Here is a 16,812-nt window from a genome sequence, read left to right on the forward strand (position 1 = left end):
AGTCACTCTCTTTCTTTCACGTCTAACATACACATTCCTTTTGTTGCTTCATCCGAATCTGAATGAACTTCAGAGGAGGATCTTTAGCAAACAACTAAAACAAACTAGTGAACCTCCTTCCACGTCTTGCAAACGTGGGGGGACCCCACGGCCTGCGTTAGGCAAAATTGAACCCTTCAACCCTTTTGCCTAACCAGCCAAATATTTGTTGCATCTAACAGGAGCAATACACAAATTACATATATAGTTCGTCTATTACCAACAAAAAAAAATCAAACACCTCATTCAGAAAATTTGAAACACTTTTGCCTTTGTGACTAGTTATATAAGAAATGTTTTATATAAAAATAAATAAACGAAACTTTAGTTGTTTAAAATTCAGATAATGTACAATGATTATTAATAAAATTACATTTTCAACAAAACTTATCAACAAATTTTAAATATATTTAACTAGATTGGAAAACATGCTACAACTATATGGGTTACGCGTTTAATACATAACATGACAATATAAGTTAAAGGCACTCACCAACAACTCTTTGAATTTTAGATGTGTAACATCTTTGACTTATTAGTTTATTGCTCATAAAATGAACACTGAGTGGGAAACCATTAAATCAATAATCATATCCAACTCGCACTAATAAAAAAATATTGTGACAGCTTGTAATATGTAATAAAAAAAATGTACACCATTTCTATAAATAGGGTTCTATCAAACCATTTAAACACAAAAACAACATTTAGTCTTGTAAAGAAGAGGGTGTCTTAATTAGCATGAGAAGTCTTGGGGTGTTGAGGCATAGGCCTCAGCATGTGTATGCTTTTGTTTTCTTGTTGGTTGCTACTCTTGTCATTGCTGACAAACCTTATGGTTATGAACCACAACACTCTTATGGTTCGAAATGGCCACAACCGTTGAAACATAATTTTCCCAAGTCGCCTTATGTTTACAAGTCTCCACCGCCGGTGAAGCACACATGGCCGCATCTACCTTATCTTCATAAATCTCCTCCTCATTCGTATATCTACAAGTCTCCACCACCTCCTTATGTTTACAAGTCTCCACCACCACCATCACATTCACCCCCACTGTCATATGTGTATAAGTCTCCACCGCCACCAGCACATTCACCACCACCTTCGTACGTGTATAAGTCTCCACCACCGCCATCACCGTCACCACCACCTCCGTATGTGTACAAGTCTCCGCCTCCTCCATCGCCGTCCCCACCACCTCCGTATGTGTACAAGTCTCCGCCTCCTCCATCGCCATCCCCACCACCTCCGTATGTCTACAAGTCTCCGCCTCCTCCATCGCCATCCCCACCACCTCCGTATGTGTACAGGTCTCCGCCTCCTCCATCGCCATCCCCACCACCTCCGTATGTGTACAAGTCTCCACCTCCCCCGTCACCATCACCGCCACCTCCATATGTGTACAAATCACCACCTCCTCCATCACCATCCCCACCACCACTACCATACATTTACAAATCTCCCCCTCCACCGTCACCTTCCCCACCACCTCCATATGTATACAAGTTTCCACCCCCGCCATCCCCATCCCCACCGCCTCCATACATCTACAAGTCTCCCCCTCCACCATCGCCATCCCCGCCACCTCCTTATGTCTACAAGTCTCCTCCCCCTCCATCTCCATCCCCACCACCTCCATACATTTACAAATCTCCTCCCCCACCATCGCCATCACCTCCACCTCCTTATGTCTACAAGTCTCCTCCCCCTCCATCTCCATCCCCACCACCTCCATACATTTACAAATCTCCTCCCCCACCATCGCCATCACCTCCACCTCCTTATGTCTACAAGTCTCCTCCCCCTCCATCTCCATCCCCACCACCTCCGTACATTTACAAATCTCCTCCCCCACCATCGCCATCACCACCGCCTCCATACATCTACAGGTCTCCTCCCCCACCATCGCCATGCCCACCACCTCCATACATCTACATGTCTCCCCCTCCACCTTCACCATCCCCACCACCTCCCTATATCTACAAATCTCCTCCTCCACCATCGCCATCCCCGCCACCTACTCACATATACAAATCACCACATCCATCATCAAAGTCTCCCCCTCCTCCGGCTTACTATTATAAGTCTCCACCACCACCAAGACATTATTAAATCACGCACATCTTCAATCAGGCATAATCAGACAATGTTAACTGATTACATCATTATAAAGTCACCTTCTTAAACTATTTATTTCATTTCATCATTCTTGATCAAGTGTTGTGAGTTAATAAGGTCCAAACATGCATTGACCTTTGTTTATCATTATTTTATGAAACAATTATGTTATTCTTTTTATCAATGAAAACACATATATATGGTTCATACTCTTCAGTTACTTATGTGCATAATATAATTATCATTGTCTGTAGTATATTCTTCTCTTTGCCAATTATAAAAGCAAGCAATCCATTGAAATGGCATTTGTTATAAGAATATTGTCATATGAACTTGACAATCAAGATCGAGATTATCATATTTACTTTCTGGGGTGATGAATATATAATTAACAATGTGTACATACTAACTTTATGCAGATATATATAGAGGGTTAGGATAAAATGAGAACCATCTTGAGTTGTGAGAACCATGAGAAAAAAAATGTCGCATGCACAAATTTACATGAGGTGTAAAAAAAATTCATCGCCGTAAAAAAATTTACATCAACGTGTAAACAAAACTTACATCAGGCAAAACTACCGACTCGACAATTTTTTTACCTTTTTTTAAAGATGTGTTTATAATATTTTCATCTGCGTTTGTGCAAAAAATTGTGGCCCAACTCGCGCGGGAAGTAGGAGTTCTCATAGTTCTCACAACTCGTGATGGTTCTTAATTGAACCGAAACCTATATATATAAACGTTACATATTTCAAACCATATGCATGGGTCCAGCTAGGTCCAAACCCTCTCTAAGCTATAATACAAATGTCTTATCAAACACATAACTTAATAAATAAAATAACCAGTCTTGTTTTATGTTGTTCCAACTATTGATGAAGCCGGCCCATATACTTATTCGTTTATAAGACATCAACCCTAGCATAGGGCTTAAAATTACGTAACCCAAACATGTCCAGTTTATCCAAGTGAGTCAGATAATTGATGACTCCATTGGCAAAGCCTTATACCCCACCGTTTTTCCTGTAGTGTTAATTTTACCGAAATTAGAGTTTTATAGTGTAAATATTGAGAGTTCGACACTAACTGAGTTTTCGTTCAAGCTCCGCCATGACTCACAAACAGGTTAACAAGTTGTAAATAAACGGTTTTGACAGGTTATAAACGGATTGAATGGGTGGTAAAACAGGTTGAACTAATAAATCTTGTAATGTTTATAAAAATTATTTAGAAATCAACCAAGACAACACTCACAAATTTGTCATAATAATTTATTAATATGAAAATTATTGTAATGCTCTGAAAGATGATTTAGAAATCAACATATAATCAGTCATTAATAAACTTTTAACATTTTACCAAGTTCATAAGAGGTCGATGACTGTTTTGACATCAAATTAAACAACTATACAAAATGTTCATTGTACATACACCACAGCGTGCTTCGCGCGTGAACTTGGTTGAACACTCGCTAAACGCTGAGTTTGGGTCGGAAATCGGATTTGACAAAGGGTGCGGTAAACTCATCAGCACATGCCATCCGAATTCGTTCCGGAGTTGCAGGATTGTCAAGAGGAAACCAACCATGAGACCCTGATTCAGCTCTTGCGGCTATAATTGCGTCTTTTATCGCAAAGAAGACTGATGATGCCAGAAAAAATGGAGGTTCACCAACAGCTTTTGATGAATGTATGGCCTTGTCATTTGGTGCATCCTATATTACAAAACAAATTAACTACAAATGTACTTATATAAACTTGATCTATTTTATTCATTTTTTTTTTTTTTTGTTTTTACAAAATTATAGGGGTGTTCAGTATTCGATTCGAATTCGATTATCAAGCTTAGAATTCGGTTTTCAAATATCCGTGTTCGTCTGTTCCATTCGATTCGATTTGATTCAAATTCGAGTCAGGTAATCCAAATCGAATCAAATATAAATTTATGACTTCTAATTTGATTCGATTCAAAATTCAAATTAATTATACATATATATATTTTTGTATTTATATCTATCTACTATAATAAAAGAAACTTGTTTTGGGACACTTGTCATTCTCTCATTTAATTGATTAAAAATTATTAATAATACTAATAATAATAATATTTAATCTAAATTAATACAAATTTTTATTATTAATAATATTTAATCAAATCTAAAATCTAATCTAATACAAATTTTTATTATCAATAATATTTAATCAAATCTAATAAGAATTCATACGAATTCCAAAGTTGATATTAACTTTCAAATAATTAAAAAAAATCCACCTAACATCACAAATGTTTCTGTTAAATTCGATTAATTAATTTGTTCAACAATCACTATTATCTTTATCATTCAGTACGGTTAACCGATTTATCATCATACAACCTCCCACCTATTCAATCATATGATTTTTCAATCTTATATTAACTAAATAAATAAAGATTAATATTCAATCTTATCCTACTTTAAATATAAAAAAATCCGTCAGTTCAGATTAATATTCAATCTTATCCTACTTTAAATATAAAAAAAAAAATCCGTTAGTTTTTTTAAATATATTTTTTTTATTATTTGGTATATAAAATCATATTTATTCAACCCATGTAATACACGAGGGTTTTTAAAAATATAACTTTTTTTATTATTTGGTAAACAATATTACATTTATTCAACCCGTGTAATACAATGGTTTAAAAGATATAATTTTTTTTATTATTTGGTATATAATATTACATTTATTCAACCCGTACAATACGTATGGTTCTTATAGATATAACTTATTTTATTATTTAATATATAAAATTACATTTCTTCAACCCGTGCAATAAAGGAGGCTTTTAAAAAGATAATGTTTTATTATTTGGTATATAAAATTCATTTATTCAACCCGTGTAATACACGGGGTTATAACCTAGTATAAATATATACACACACATAGAAAAAAATAATTTACCATCTAGGGTGAATTTGAATTAAAATCGAATCCATCCGAATTCGAATTGAACTCGAGTTTCAAATACGGATTGAATCGAATTTTGAACTGGGCGTAAAATTCAAATACGAATTCGAACAGGATAGATAAAATTCAAATTCAAGTAAAAGTAAATAAAAATTCGAAAAATTCGATTTGATTAATTCGAAAATTTGTTATTCGATTCGTAGAACACCCTTGCAAAATTGTTTTATAATGAAGTGTTGTTATATATACCTTCAATAGCGAAACCTTGAATTTGAACGGAACATCATTGACGGACGGAATTTTATAATTTCCGGGACCCGAAGTGAACAAGCAACCTGGTGGAATCCATTTGTGAGCAGCATCACCCCATTTCAGCTCCTCGAGAGCCACCCATCCCATACCTTGCACAAACGCTCCTTCAATCTGTACGGGAATACGCAAAAACATCAATAAACCGTTGCTATAGTTACATAATTGATAAGCAGAAAAGTGAAATGCACCTGTCCAACATCAATGGCTGGATTGATGGAGAATCCGAGATCCAAAATGACATCAGCAGCCCGGGTGTGGAAATCCCCGGTTAGTGTGTCGATTTCCACCTCAGCAAACGCAGCTCCGTATGTGAAATACCTGAATGGGTGACCTTTACCGGTTTTCCAGTCGAAACCTATGTCGGGAACGATGTGAAACCCGTGTGCTGAAAGGTCTATACGCTCAAAATAGCATGCGTTTACCAACTGCAAAAGAAATAAATAAATCATCATCATCATCATCATCATCATACTCAGTAAATCCCACCAATAGCAAAGCTAAGGTAGGGTCTGAGGGGGGTAAGATGTAGACAGCCTTACAAAAGAAATAAATAAATAAATAAATAAATAAATCCGTTTTGTTGATAATACTAGTAATTTTAGCAAACGTAAAATAACTCGAATTTATACCGTCTAATAAAAACGTATTATATTTGACCTGACTAGTTTCCGAACAAAAGTTACGTCAAAACGTAAATCAACTGAAAACGTACATGAATATTAGCACGAAAACGTATTATATTTGACCTGACTCATTTACGTCGTAATGTAAACCAACTCGAATTTATACCGACACGTACATAAAAATAAGAACATAAGAAAATAGTGTTTGTTTAACTTAAGAAATGGTATGAACTTGAAACTTTAAAACTCAAGTGGGTCAAAACGACATTTTACAAACTTTTTAGAAAGTTAAGGGGTGTAAGCGTCAATGCTGAAAGTTGAGAAAACGATGTAAAAAAAGAAAAAAAAACACTTAACGAAGTGTCATTAATGTACCTCCACAAAAGAAGTATGTTTTTTCAACGATGCAATTGGCTCCATTCTCGCTTTTATTTGCATGCAAGCATCCAAAACCGCGGCCCCGTACATATCAGAGCTAGCGGAAGCTGCCGTTGGAGATGCATTAGGAACCTAAGGACAAATAAAGCCGTTATGAAAAAAATTAAAGAGTGTCGCATTTAAATGTGATATTATTATTTTAATTATAAGTCTATTTTTACCTTGTCGGTACTTGTTTCGGAAATAAACACTGAACTAAGAGGGATTTCAAAAGCAGAAGCGGCAATTTGGGCCACTTTCGTATGTAAACCCTGGCCCATCTCAACACCACCGTGCGTGACCAACACAGTTCCGTCTGTATAAACTTGAACCAGTGCGCCTGCCTGTAGTAGATAAATACAAATACATACATTTAGTGGGGTTTTGCATGTTCGTTTCGAAAGTGATTATGTGATTTTGGATAATTATAGTCAGATAATCGCTGTAATAAAGCGTGTTGTAGAAAAGTGTGTTTATGTGTTTTTATTGTTTATAAAGTTCAAAGTAAACGGATGGTCCCTGTAGTTTACCAAAATTTTGGATTTGGTCCCTAGCTTGCGAAAAGTACACAGATGGTCCCTGTAGTTTGCACTCTGTAACGCATTTAGTCCCGGATTTTTCTCGAAGTACATGGATGGTCCCTATGGTTTGCACTTTGTAACGCATTTGGTCCATAACTTGGACATGCTAGAAACCTTTAGATCTGTTGGCTAGGGACTAAATGCGTTACAAAGTGCAAACCACAGGGATCATCCGTGTACTTTTTGAAAGCGAGGGACCAAATTCAAAACTTTGGTAAACCACAGGGACCATCCGTGTACTTTAAAGTTTATACATAAAAGGACCAAGAATCACATTATTGTCAAGTGTCGTAAACATAAACATGAAAAGCAAACAAAAATAGTCTTTTATGTCGAACAAAAATCACCTGGTTCATGAACTTTGTTGTAAACGAAATACCAAATTTAGTTGGAATCATAGCAACTCCACGCTTCTTCCACCGATTATTACGATTGAAATCTGCAACTTCACTTCTAACTTTCACGAAGTTGCAGGATTTCTTGAGTTCATCCCACAGCCGTTGCAAAGTACAGTCTTGAAGTTTTTGACCGTAGTGTAATATTGACCCTTCACTATTGAAATTTATTTCCTGGAACAGAATCATACTTTTTAATAATAACAAATAGTAATCTCAAAACATATACATATACATATTTGACACACACACACACATATATATAAACAAATATTGCATATACATATTTGTGACACACACACACACACACACACACATATATATATATATAACAAATATTACACACACACATATTTGATACACACACACACACACACATATATATGTATAACAAATATTGCATATACATATTTGACACACACACACATATATAACAAATATTACACATACATATACACATATTTGATACACACACACACACACACACACATATATATATATAACAAATATTGCATATACATATTTGACACACACACACACATATAACAAATATTACACATACATATACACATATTTGATACACACACACATATATATAACAAATATTGCATATACATATTTGACACACACACACACACATATATATATATAGGCAAATTGGAAATAAATAATCCCAACTCACTGTTATTGGCCAATATTAATCCCAACTCATTTAATCACCAATAATAATCCGAACTATTCACTTTTGTTTGTAAAATACTCCCACGTTAAAAAAAACACTAACTAGGTTAAAATATTGCTGATGTGGCTTAACATGTGTGGACTGACATGGCTGGTTAACATCTTACCTGTGTATAAAATGATTATCAGCCTCATTTGCTCACACAATCGACTGAATTTGCCCAATTTGTAGAATTAGGGTTTTGAAGGAGAGTGCCATTGTGTGTGCAAATGAGGCTGATAATCATTTTATACACAAGTAAGATGTTAACCAGCCAGGTCAGTCCACACATGTTAAGCCACATCAGCAATATTTTAACCTAGTTAGTGTTTTTTTAACGTGGGAGTATTTTACAAACAAAAGTGAATAGTTCGGATTATTATTGGTGATTAAATGAGTTGGGATTATTATTGGCCAATAACAGTGAGTTGGGATTATTTATTTCCAATTTGCCTATATATATAACAAATATTGCACATACACATACACATATTTGATACACACATACACATATTTGAATATTTGATTTGCATATACATATTTGACACACACACACACACACACACACACATATATATATATATAACAAATATTGCACATACACATACACATATTTGATACACACATACACATATTTGAATATTTGATACACACACACATATATATATAACAAATATTGCTTTGTATTCTTATACGTACTCTGATATCTTCTGGGCTTTTGTTAACTTCCGTAGCTATTCTTTGAATCCAATTCTCGGAAACAAGCATACCTTGGGGCCCACCGAACCCTCTAAAGGCCGTGTTACTAGGATAATTGGTGAAACAAACATTTCCATTAATTCTAACATTTGGAATCTCATAAACATTATCTGAGTGATACATTGAGCGTTCAAGTATTGCTAGAGATAAATCAAGTGAATTCCCTGCGTTGTTATAGATTTCAAGATCTAACGCAAGCACCTTGCCTTCATTTGTGAATCCGACCTATATTTAAATTCATGTCACCAGTTTAGTCTACAATAAAGTCAAACCTTAACTTTGACTAGTTTTCAGGACCAGACCGGACGTTGAACCGGTCTAATTACTGGTCCACTGATCGAACCGGTCGGATCGGATGTAAGAACTGGGTGATGCCGTAAATATTGTAAAATAAATAGGATAAAACTGAAATTTTTTATTCAAAATCCGGTTCAACCACCCGGTTTTCCGATCCGACCGCTGTTTCCCGGTCCAATCGGCCGGTTAGACTCAATACGGGTTTGATAGGGTGAACCAGACCGGCCAGTCCGGTTTTCAAAACATTGATCATACCTTATATTTTCCAAGAAAGCTATGTCGCTGACCAGTTACTTGCATATCTACATCTCTATCTAATGTAAGTTTAACAGGACAATTTAACAAATATGCTGGTACAGATGCAACCGCTGCAAAGAAAGCTGATCTGGTCTCTTTCCCGCCAAATCCACCACCAATTCGTTTCACTTTGCAAACCACTTTTGACATTGGAAGACCGAGCACGTGCGCCACATACTTTTGGTGCTTTTGTGGTGCCTAAATACAAGCAAAAACATATTAAAAGTAATTGGTGTGAAATAAAGACGCATTTTAATCAGAAATGTATGAAAGACGCTCGGGTGTTTGGGTGCGTGTTTTGAAAGTGATTATGTGATATTAAATACTCAGAACCAGATAATCATTTGTAATAAAACGGGGTGTAGGAACTAGTGTTCGGATGCGCTTTAGTTGTTTGAAGCTCTAATAATCAGATGTGAGTGTTTTGTAAATTCTGATACTAGATCAAATGAGTAATGACAAAAATCGACGTCATTGTGGGTAGTTTGTAATCGAGCCGAGTCAGGTTGAGCTCCAGCTCGAACTTAAACGAGCCACAGCTTAGCTTGGCTCGGCTCGTTATTTTATCGAGTTGAAAAGCCGAGCTCAAGCTCGTCTCGTAAAAAGTTCGAGCCAGGTCAAGCCCAATCGAGTGCGCTCGTTAGTTTTTTTTTTTTTTTTTACAAATACTAAGAACATAAAAAACAATAACTCAAACATATACATGTATTTTTTTTTCCTAAGATTTTAAAGACCAAAAGGCATTTTAAAGTATTACATGTATAATTTTTGTTTTTTTTTCCAATATTTATATACATTATTGATTAATTAAACTTCAAAAATTTAATAATTCAACCCTCTCCCCCACATTTTTTTTATTTTAATACATTTAAAATTAAAGTTAATATATATAAAATAAAATAATTCGAGCCGGCTCGGCGGCTCGCACCGAGCCAGACCTAGCTCAAGCTCGGCTCGTTTACGAATCAAGCTTTTTCTGAGCGAGCTTCAAGTGAGCCGCGAGCTACGAGCTTTTTGAGCACCCCTAATTGTGGGAAGGGACAAAACTTTGTCGTCTCTTACAATCGATTTTGTGGTGGCCGGTTTGAAACCGGTTATTTGTGGAGTTACGACTTACGACAAATATTAGTTACAAAAACATAAATCGGAACACCACCTTAACATGCCAAAGCATTTGCTGCTTACCTGAGTTGATGAAATCATGTGAACCTCATTGCCACCATCCATAGTCCAAACGAAGGTGCTTTGTGGCTCCAAATAAAAGTGTTCTTGACCACCAATATGAACCTCGCCCTCAATGATCTTATGACATTGGTCTGATTGAAAACAAAGGTCAACGTCCCCTTTACTTAAACGCCTATGAGTATTTGGATGGAAACTTTTGAACTTGACAGCATCCTCTATGGATAATATAGCTGGCAGATCTTCATAATCGATGACCACTTTTCTCGCTGCGATCTTTGCGTTTTCGTGAGTGTCGGCGACAACTACTCCTATAACCTGCGTAAATTAGGATATAAAATTTATAGAGATAAGAGATACTTTTAGAAAAGAAAGTAAAAATGTTTCTGGGTTGGCCGACCCGTTATCCAACCCGACCTGCTCACAATGGGCATAGTTGGGGCCGGAGGGGGCGCCCGACCCCCCCCCCCCCCCCGAACTTTTCACTCAGTAGTGTTCGGTATGTAGTTTTCGTATAGAATTTTTTAGGTATATACATTTTCGACCTCCCGGTTTTATAACCATTTAGGTATAATTTTAGGTTCGGTGACTTCCGACCCCCCCCCCCGGTCGGAAATCTCAAGCTTCGCCACTGCTACTCACGCATTTTTCTATCTTTAAGCTTTAACCAATACCGTAAGTTCTGAAATTATGTACCTGACCAACACAAGTGACGATATCGGAAGCAAAAACTTCCTCATCTTCAATAACAGGGCCGGTAATATTGCTACCCGGGATATCTTTGGCGAAAAAGATGCCAGCAAATCCCGGTGATGACCTGGCACCCGAATCATCAATCGTAAGTAAACGAGCATGAGGCTTTTTACTTAATATCAAAGCAGCGTGTAAACCGCCAGGTGGCATCAGGGTGTCATCGGTGTACTCAGCCTCTCCCGTTACCTGAAGTCTTGCCGACATATGAACCTCTGGGGACCCCACCGCAGTCCCCTGTTTCGTAATTTTGTAATCTTGACTACCCGTGAACGATGGACGGTGAAAGGACTCAATAGCGGATAAATGTGATGTGGGTACGGATTCGTTAAACGAATCTTGACCGTTCATCTGATGAGATACCCATAAAAAGAATTTGAAAAAGAAACTTAACGTCAATGATTTACGAAACTCCACCATGCCACCTGGCGCGTTTTCCGAAATCACGACATCCTGCTTCAAGATTTCCAACGAGTTCTGCAAGAGCTCCTTATTCCACGCCTTCCCGATTAAATAATCTTTCGTTTTTACAGCTGATAACGAAACCGGAGCAACACCACCGTACACGATACTCGCATCGGAAACGATCCATTTTTTATCGCGTTTTTTGAGAAAAACACGCATCCCGCCATTTACAAGTGCAATATCATCATCCCGTCTATGAGCCTGCTTAAATTCTTTTACGTACTCAAACTCACAAGTCCACGGAAGCAAAACCGATAAAAGAATCTCGTTACTCCCCAAATCCACTTTACGATAACCCAAAAAGAAATTCTCCGCCAAAACGTTTCTAACGTTTCCTTTACCGTCAACAACTTTGAATTTTGCTCGTGCCGCCATCCAAAGTGGATTCAAGTCGGAAATCGGGCTTGCGGTGCATATATTCCCACCAACCGACGCAACATTTCGTATTTGCGTCCCCGCAAACCATTTTATTTGTTCGACGATAGCCTTACAAGAAGATGTTTCGTAAACCGGACGTTCTTCAATAACTTTTTTTAAAAAGTTTTGAAGCTCGGAGAGCCGAACACCAGCACCGATCTCGATTCCATCGTGGTCAACGGTCAAAATATTAAGCTCGGGTACATGGGTAACCGATATAAAAACCGGGTAGTGAATTTTCTTTAACCGAGTTTCGATTCCCACTTCCGTGTTTCCTACGACCAACTTTGCGTTGGGATATCTCGACTTCAACTCCAATACGTGTTTTAACAGTAACGGTCTATGCCACTTGATCCCGTTAAATCCGCTTAAACTTAAATAACTTGATTTCCTCAATAAAAGCTGAGGTGGGAATATGAGTTCTTTGTCTGTATACGAACTTCCGTCAGTTTCGTTATACGAAACAGCTTTATAGCCACTTTGGCAAACATCAGATTTTTCGACGGTTTCTTTGTTGGGCCCACAAGAGCACGGTTTGCCAGTTGAAGGGCAAATAAACTCGCCGTTTTTAGGTTCTTGTGATGTAACAGAACCACTTGTGTATAACGAATCATTGCTTTTTGCAAAGACTCGAAACGCATCGAGAATCGGTCGATAACCGGTGCATCGACATAAATTTCCCGCAAGGCTTTCTTCAATTTGCTCTTCCGTAGGTGGGGTTTTGCTGGATCTTAATAGTGCATACATTGACATGATAAATCCCGGTGTACAAAATCCACATTGTGAACCGTGACGACTAGCTAATGATTCCTGTATATATTTTACAAGAAATGTATATATTAACAATATATATTTCACAGTGGCTATAAACCTGTTTCGTATAACGAAATTGATGGAAGTAAACTCTACCTGAACCGGATGTAAACCGATCTTACGATTCCCTACTCCTTCCACTGTGATCACATGCATTCCTTCGACAGAATATAGTGGAGCCAAACAAGCATTAATTGCTTGGTGCCTGACCAAAATAATAATAATAAAAAAGAAAGAAATCATACAACCGGTGAACTACATAACCAAAACAAATTTTAGTACTTATAAGTTAAACGTGTTACGCGTGTCATATATAAACGGGTAAAGAACGGGCCGTGTAGACTTATAAGTTAAACGTGTTATGCGTGTCATATATAAACGGGTTAAGCGAGTTGACCACGTTACATGTTTTCAATTGTGGCATTAATGTGCCGACCTGTTTATGACCCGGACCCGTTTACCACAAACACTAATTCGTTCAACTTCGTGTCGACTGTCGATTCATGTGCTGTTCTTGGTTTTAAAAAGCGTGTGGCAATCCAATCCAATTCGATTTGATCCCAAAAGCTGATGTGTGACGCACGGGCATCACGTGTCGAGGCATTCGTTATTAAAAAATACTAAAAAATTATTTATAGATCATATTTAACTTGTTAACTTTTAAACACTAAAATATATGATATTCTCATCATCTCTAGTCCTATTTGTTCAAATACTCGAACCCATTGCTCAATCGATGATCAGATGTGCATCATGGAATCGCATCGCGCGATGCAATCTCACCACCGCATCTTATGATGCGTGCATTTTAGAACCAAGCTCGTGTTAACCATTGTCTCATAATATTCCCAGCTCTAAATCTCTAATCAACCCTAGGTAAATCCCACACTTTTTCAATTGACTTGAATCTTTGTTCATCATATTACTCGAGAAAGAAAAGAAGAGGAAAAAGGAACACACATATGTGTATATGTATAGGATTCGGTTCAAGAGTGAACACTAGTGTATTTGCGAACTGAGTGAACTGATCCTAGCCATACACGTGTGTAAATCAATGGCCAGGATTTGATGATGAAATACACTAGTGTATTTTACGATTTGATTATGAAATCCTAGCCATACACGTGTGTAAATCAATGGCCAGGATTTGTTCACTCAGTTCGCAAATACACTAGTGTTCACTCTAGAACCCCACCATGTATGTGTATGTGTATGTATATGTATATGTATATGTATATGTATATGTATATGTATATGTATATGTATATGTATATGTATATGTTGAAAGACAAACTGACACGCATTTCTTGGAATTTTGATCAAAGTAAGACACCATAAGAGTGCAAGCCCCACAACCTCCTTCACCACAGCCTAACTTAGTTCCGGTTAAACCTGCATCTGAATCACCACCAAAAAATAAGTTAAGGCTCAGGATAACAGCACACCCCTGCCTGATGGATCTTTTGACAAGTATACATACGAGTCGTGTAAATATATACGACTAATATATCCTTTTTTTTTTCTTACATGAACTATACGACTCGAACATAATAACAAAGCATATACGACTGGTATACGCATATACGACTGGTGTCAAAAGATCCAAATGGGTGTAGTTTAAGCAGACCCGAAAAACAAAAACTAATCACATGAAATTAATAAAACTCATATCATCATCATCAAACATTAGGTAAAACAAGTAAACATATACATCATCCAGTAACATCAATTACCATTTACAGCTAGGTAACCAAATTTGGTCCAACAAAATATTAATTAATTTGTAACTAAGAAGTCCCTCCCATGAAGCAAAATTACAAAGAGATGAATATTTATTTGTTACCTCTGAGATACTCCAGTAAAGTTAAGTGAGCCAAACCATCAGGAAGAACTTTACGGACACCATTAACATACAAAACAGCATCCTTTGATTCTTCTATCTCCTCTTCAGTCTTCAGTGACCCCATTTCAACACAATATTGGTGTTTCTTTAATGATATGAATATGAATTGGGTTTTGATTGGAAGTTTGGTGGGTGAATCTGAAAGTGTGATTGGGGGGATTATGATGAGTTTGTGTTGTTGTGTTATGTTCCGTACTTGGACTGACTACCTTTTTGAGTTTTTGTTTTTGTTTCTGATCTGATCTGGTGATCATCTGAGAGTCGGTTCTGGTTCTGGATGGGAAATTACTAATCTGCCCCTGGAGTTTCCATCAAACATATATAAAAAGTTAATGAGTTTGTTTCTACCTTAAAAGATAAACTTTCGTTTAAATTAAGGGTCGATTTTGATGGTTTTAAGGTAAATTCTGAAAATTAAAACTAAATTGACTCTTACTAATGGTTTGGTTTTACGGTTTGAGTTTCGATAATAAATTTACTTTAAAGTTAAAACTAATTATCTAACTTATATTGTTAATCTTACCATAACTCTAATGATTTGTAAAAGTATAAATGTTTTTTTTAGGTAGAGGATTCTTTAAAAAGTGCTAAAAGTGTGAGAAGTGTAAGAAGTGTATTATAACACTATATATAATACTATATAACACCATATAAACACCGTATAACAATATGTAACATCATATAATACCATATAACACTATATATCATTATATAACAAATATAACACTATAGGTTGTCTGATAGCATGTCTATGATAGATGTATAGTGTTATATTTGTTATATAATGTTATATAATGTTACATAGTGTTATATGGTATTATATGGTGTTACAGGGTGGAGTTATTGTAAAAAAGACCAAAAGTGTGAGAAAGGTAAGAAAGAATCTCAACCATTAGATCTAAATTAATTGAAAAAGGTAAGATTGTAAATGCATTAACAAATTCAAATATATGGTAATCCTTGATTTAAGGATTTGGAGAGAGAAAATCCTTGATTTAAGGAATATAACCGTCCATAACATCATTCATTTTAATTTTTTTTGCATCATTCACAGAATCAGAGCCATGTTCATGACATGGTGTTTTAAAAAAATTCATAGTTCAATTCATGGTGTTTTTACGAAAATAATATAACACCATTCAGTAAACAAAAATATAACACCATTCAGTACACAAAATAACACCATTCAATACAAGATATAACACCATTCAGTAAACAAAAAATAACACCATACAGAAACAAAATAACACCATTCAGAAACAAAATAACACCATTCAGAAACAAAAAAAAAACCATCCAGTAAACAAAAAATTACATCATTCAATAAACAATATAACACCATTCAGTCAATAATATAACACCATTCAGTACAAGAATATAACACCATTCAGTAAATAAATATAACACCATTTAGAAAAAGAAAATAACACCATTTAGAAACAAAATAACACCATTCAGAAACAAAATAACACCATTCAGAAAAGAAAATAACACCATTCAGAAAAGAAAATAAACACCATGACTGAAAGAAATATAACACCTCTGTATCATCTTCTCCACTTCCGGCGCCGTTCGATGTAGAGAGAGAGATCGCACGACCACCACCACTGCCATCCATCATCTCCGACATTCTCCGGCCGTCGTTCATCACATTCACCGTCAACCTCCATCTTCGGTTGTCGTCATAATCAACACCGGAGACAGACCAGACATACAAAATATAACAGATAATCATCGCCGGACAGACCACCGCCGCTGCCGCTTGATTG

At 36.4% G+C, this 16,812-nt stretch overlaps 2 protein-coding genes across 2 annotated transcripts; one reads left to right on the forward strand and one right to left on the reverse strand.

Moving 5' to 3' along the window:
* Positions 1 to 739: 739 nt before the first annotated feature.
* LOC118480424 (extensin-2-like) lies at positions 740 to 2,367 on the forward strand. The gene has a single exon (XM_035975254.1). It carries the CDS (start codon positions 781 to 783, stop codon positions 2,152 to 2,154), a length of 1,374 nt encoding a protein of 457 aa, XP_035831147.1. The 5' UTR covers positions 740 to 780; the 3' UTR covers positions 2,155 to 2,367.
* A 1,103-nt stretch (positions 2,368 to 3,470) lies between these two features.
* On the reverse strand, positions 3,471 to 15,292 carry LOC110866903 (xanthine dehydrogenase 1-like). Its single transcript, XM_035975255.1, has 13 exons — positions 14,984 to 15,292; positions 14,439 to 14,538; positions 13,237 to 13,345; positions 11,392 to 13,137; positions 10,699 to 11,013; positions 9,472 to 9,711; positions 8,860 to 9,144; positions 7,392 to 7,613; positions 6,646 to 6,807; positions 6,422 to 6,556; positions 5,612 to 5,848; positions 5,361 to 5,534; positions 3,471 to 3,877 (listed from the first exon to the last, which is right to left on the reverse strand). Exons 1-13 carry the CDS (start codon positions 15,105 to 15,107, stop codon positions 3,635 to 3,637), a joined length of 4,092 nt encoding a protein of 1,363 aa, XP_035831148.1. The 5' UTR covers positions 15,108 to 15,292; the 3' UTR covers positions 3,471 to 3,634.
* Positions 15,293 to 16,812: the final 1,520 nt, after the last annotated feature.

Source organism: Helianthus annuus, chromosome 7, assembly GCF_002127325.2.
Source record: "Helianthus annuus cultivar XRQ/B chromosome 7, HanXRQr2.0-SUNRISE, whole genome shotgun sequence".
Classification (NCBI taxonomy): Eukaryota; Viridiplantae; Streptophyta; class Magnoliopsida; order Asterales; family Asteraceae; genus Helianthus; species Helianthus annuus.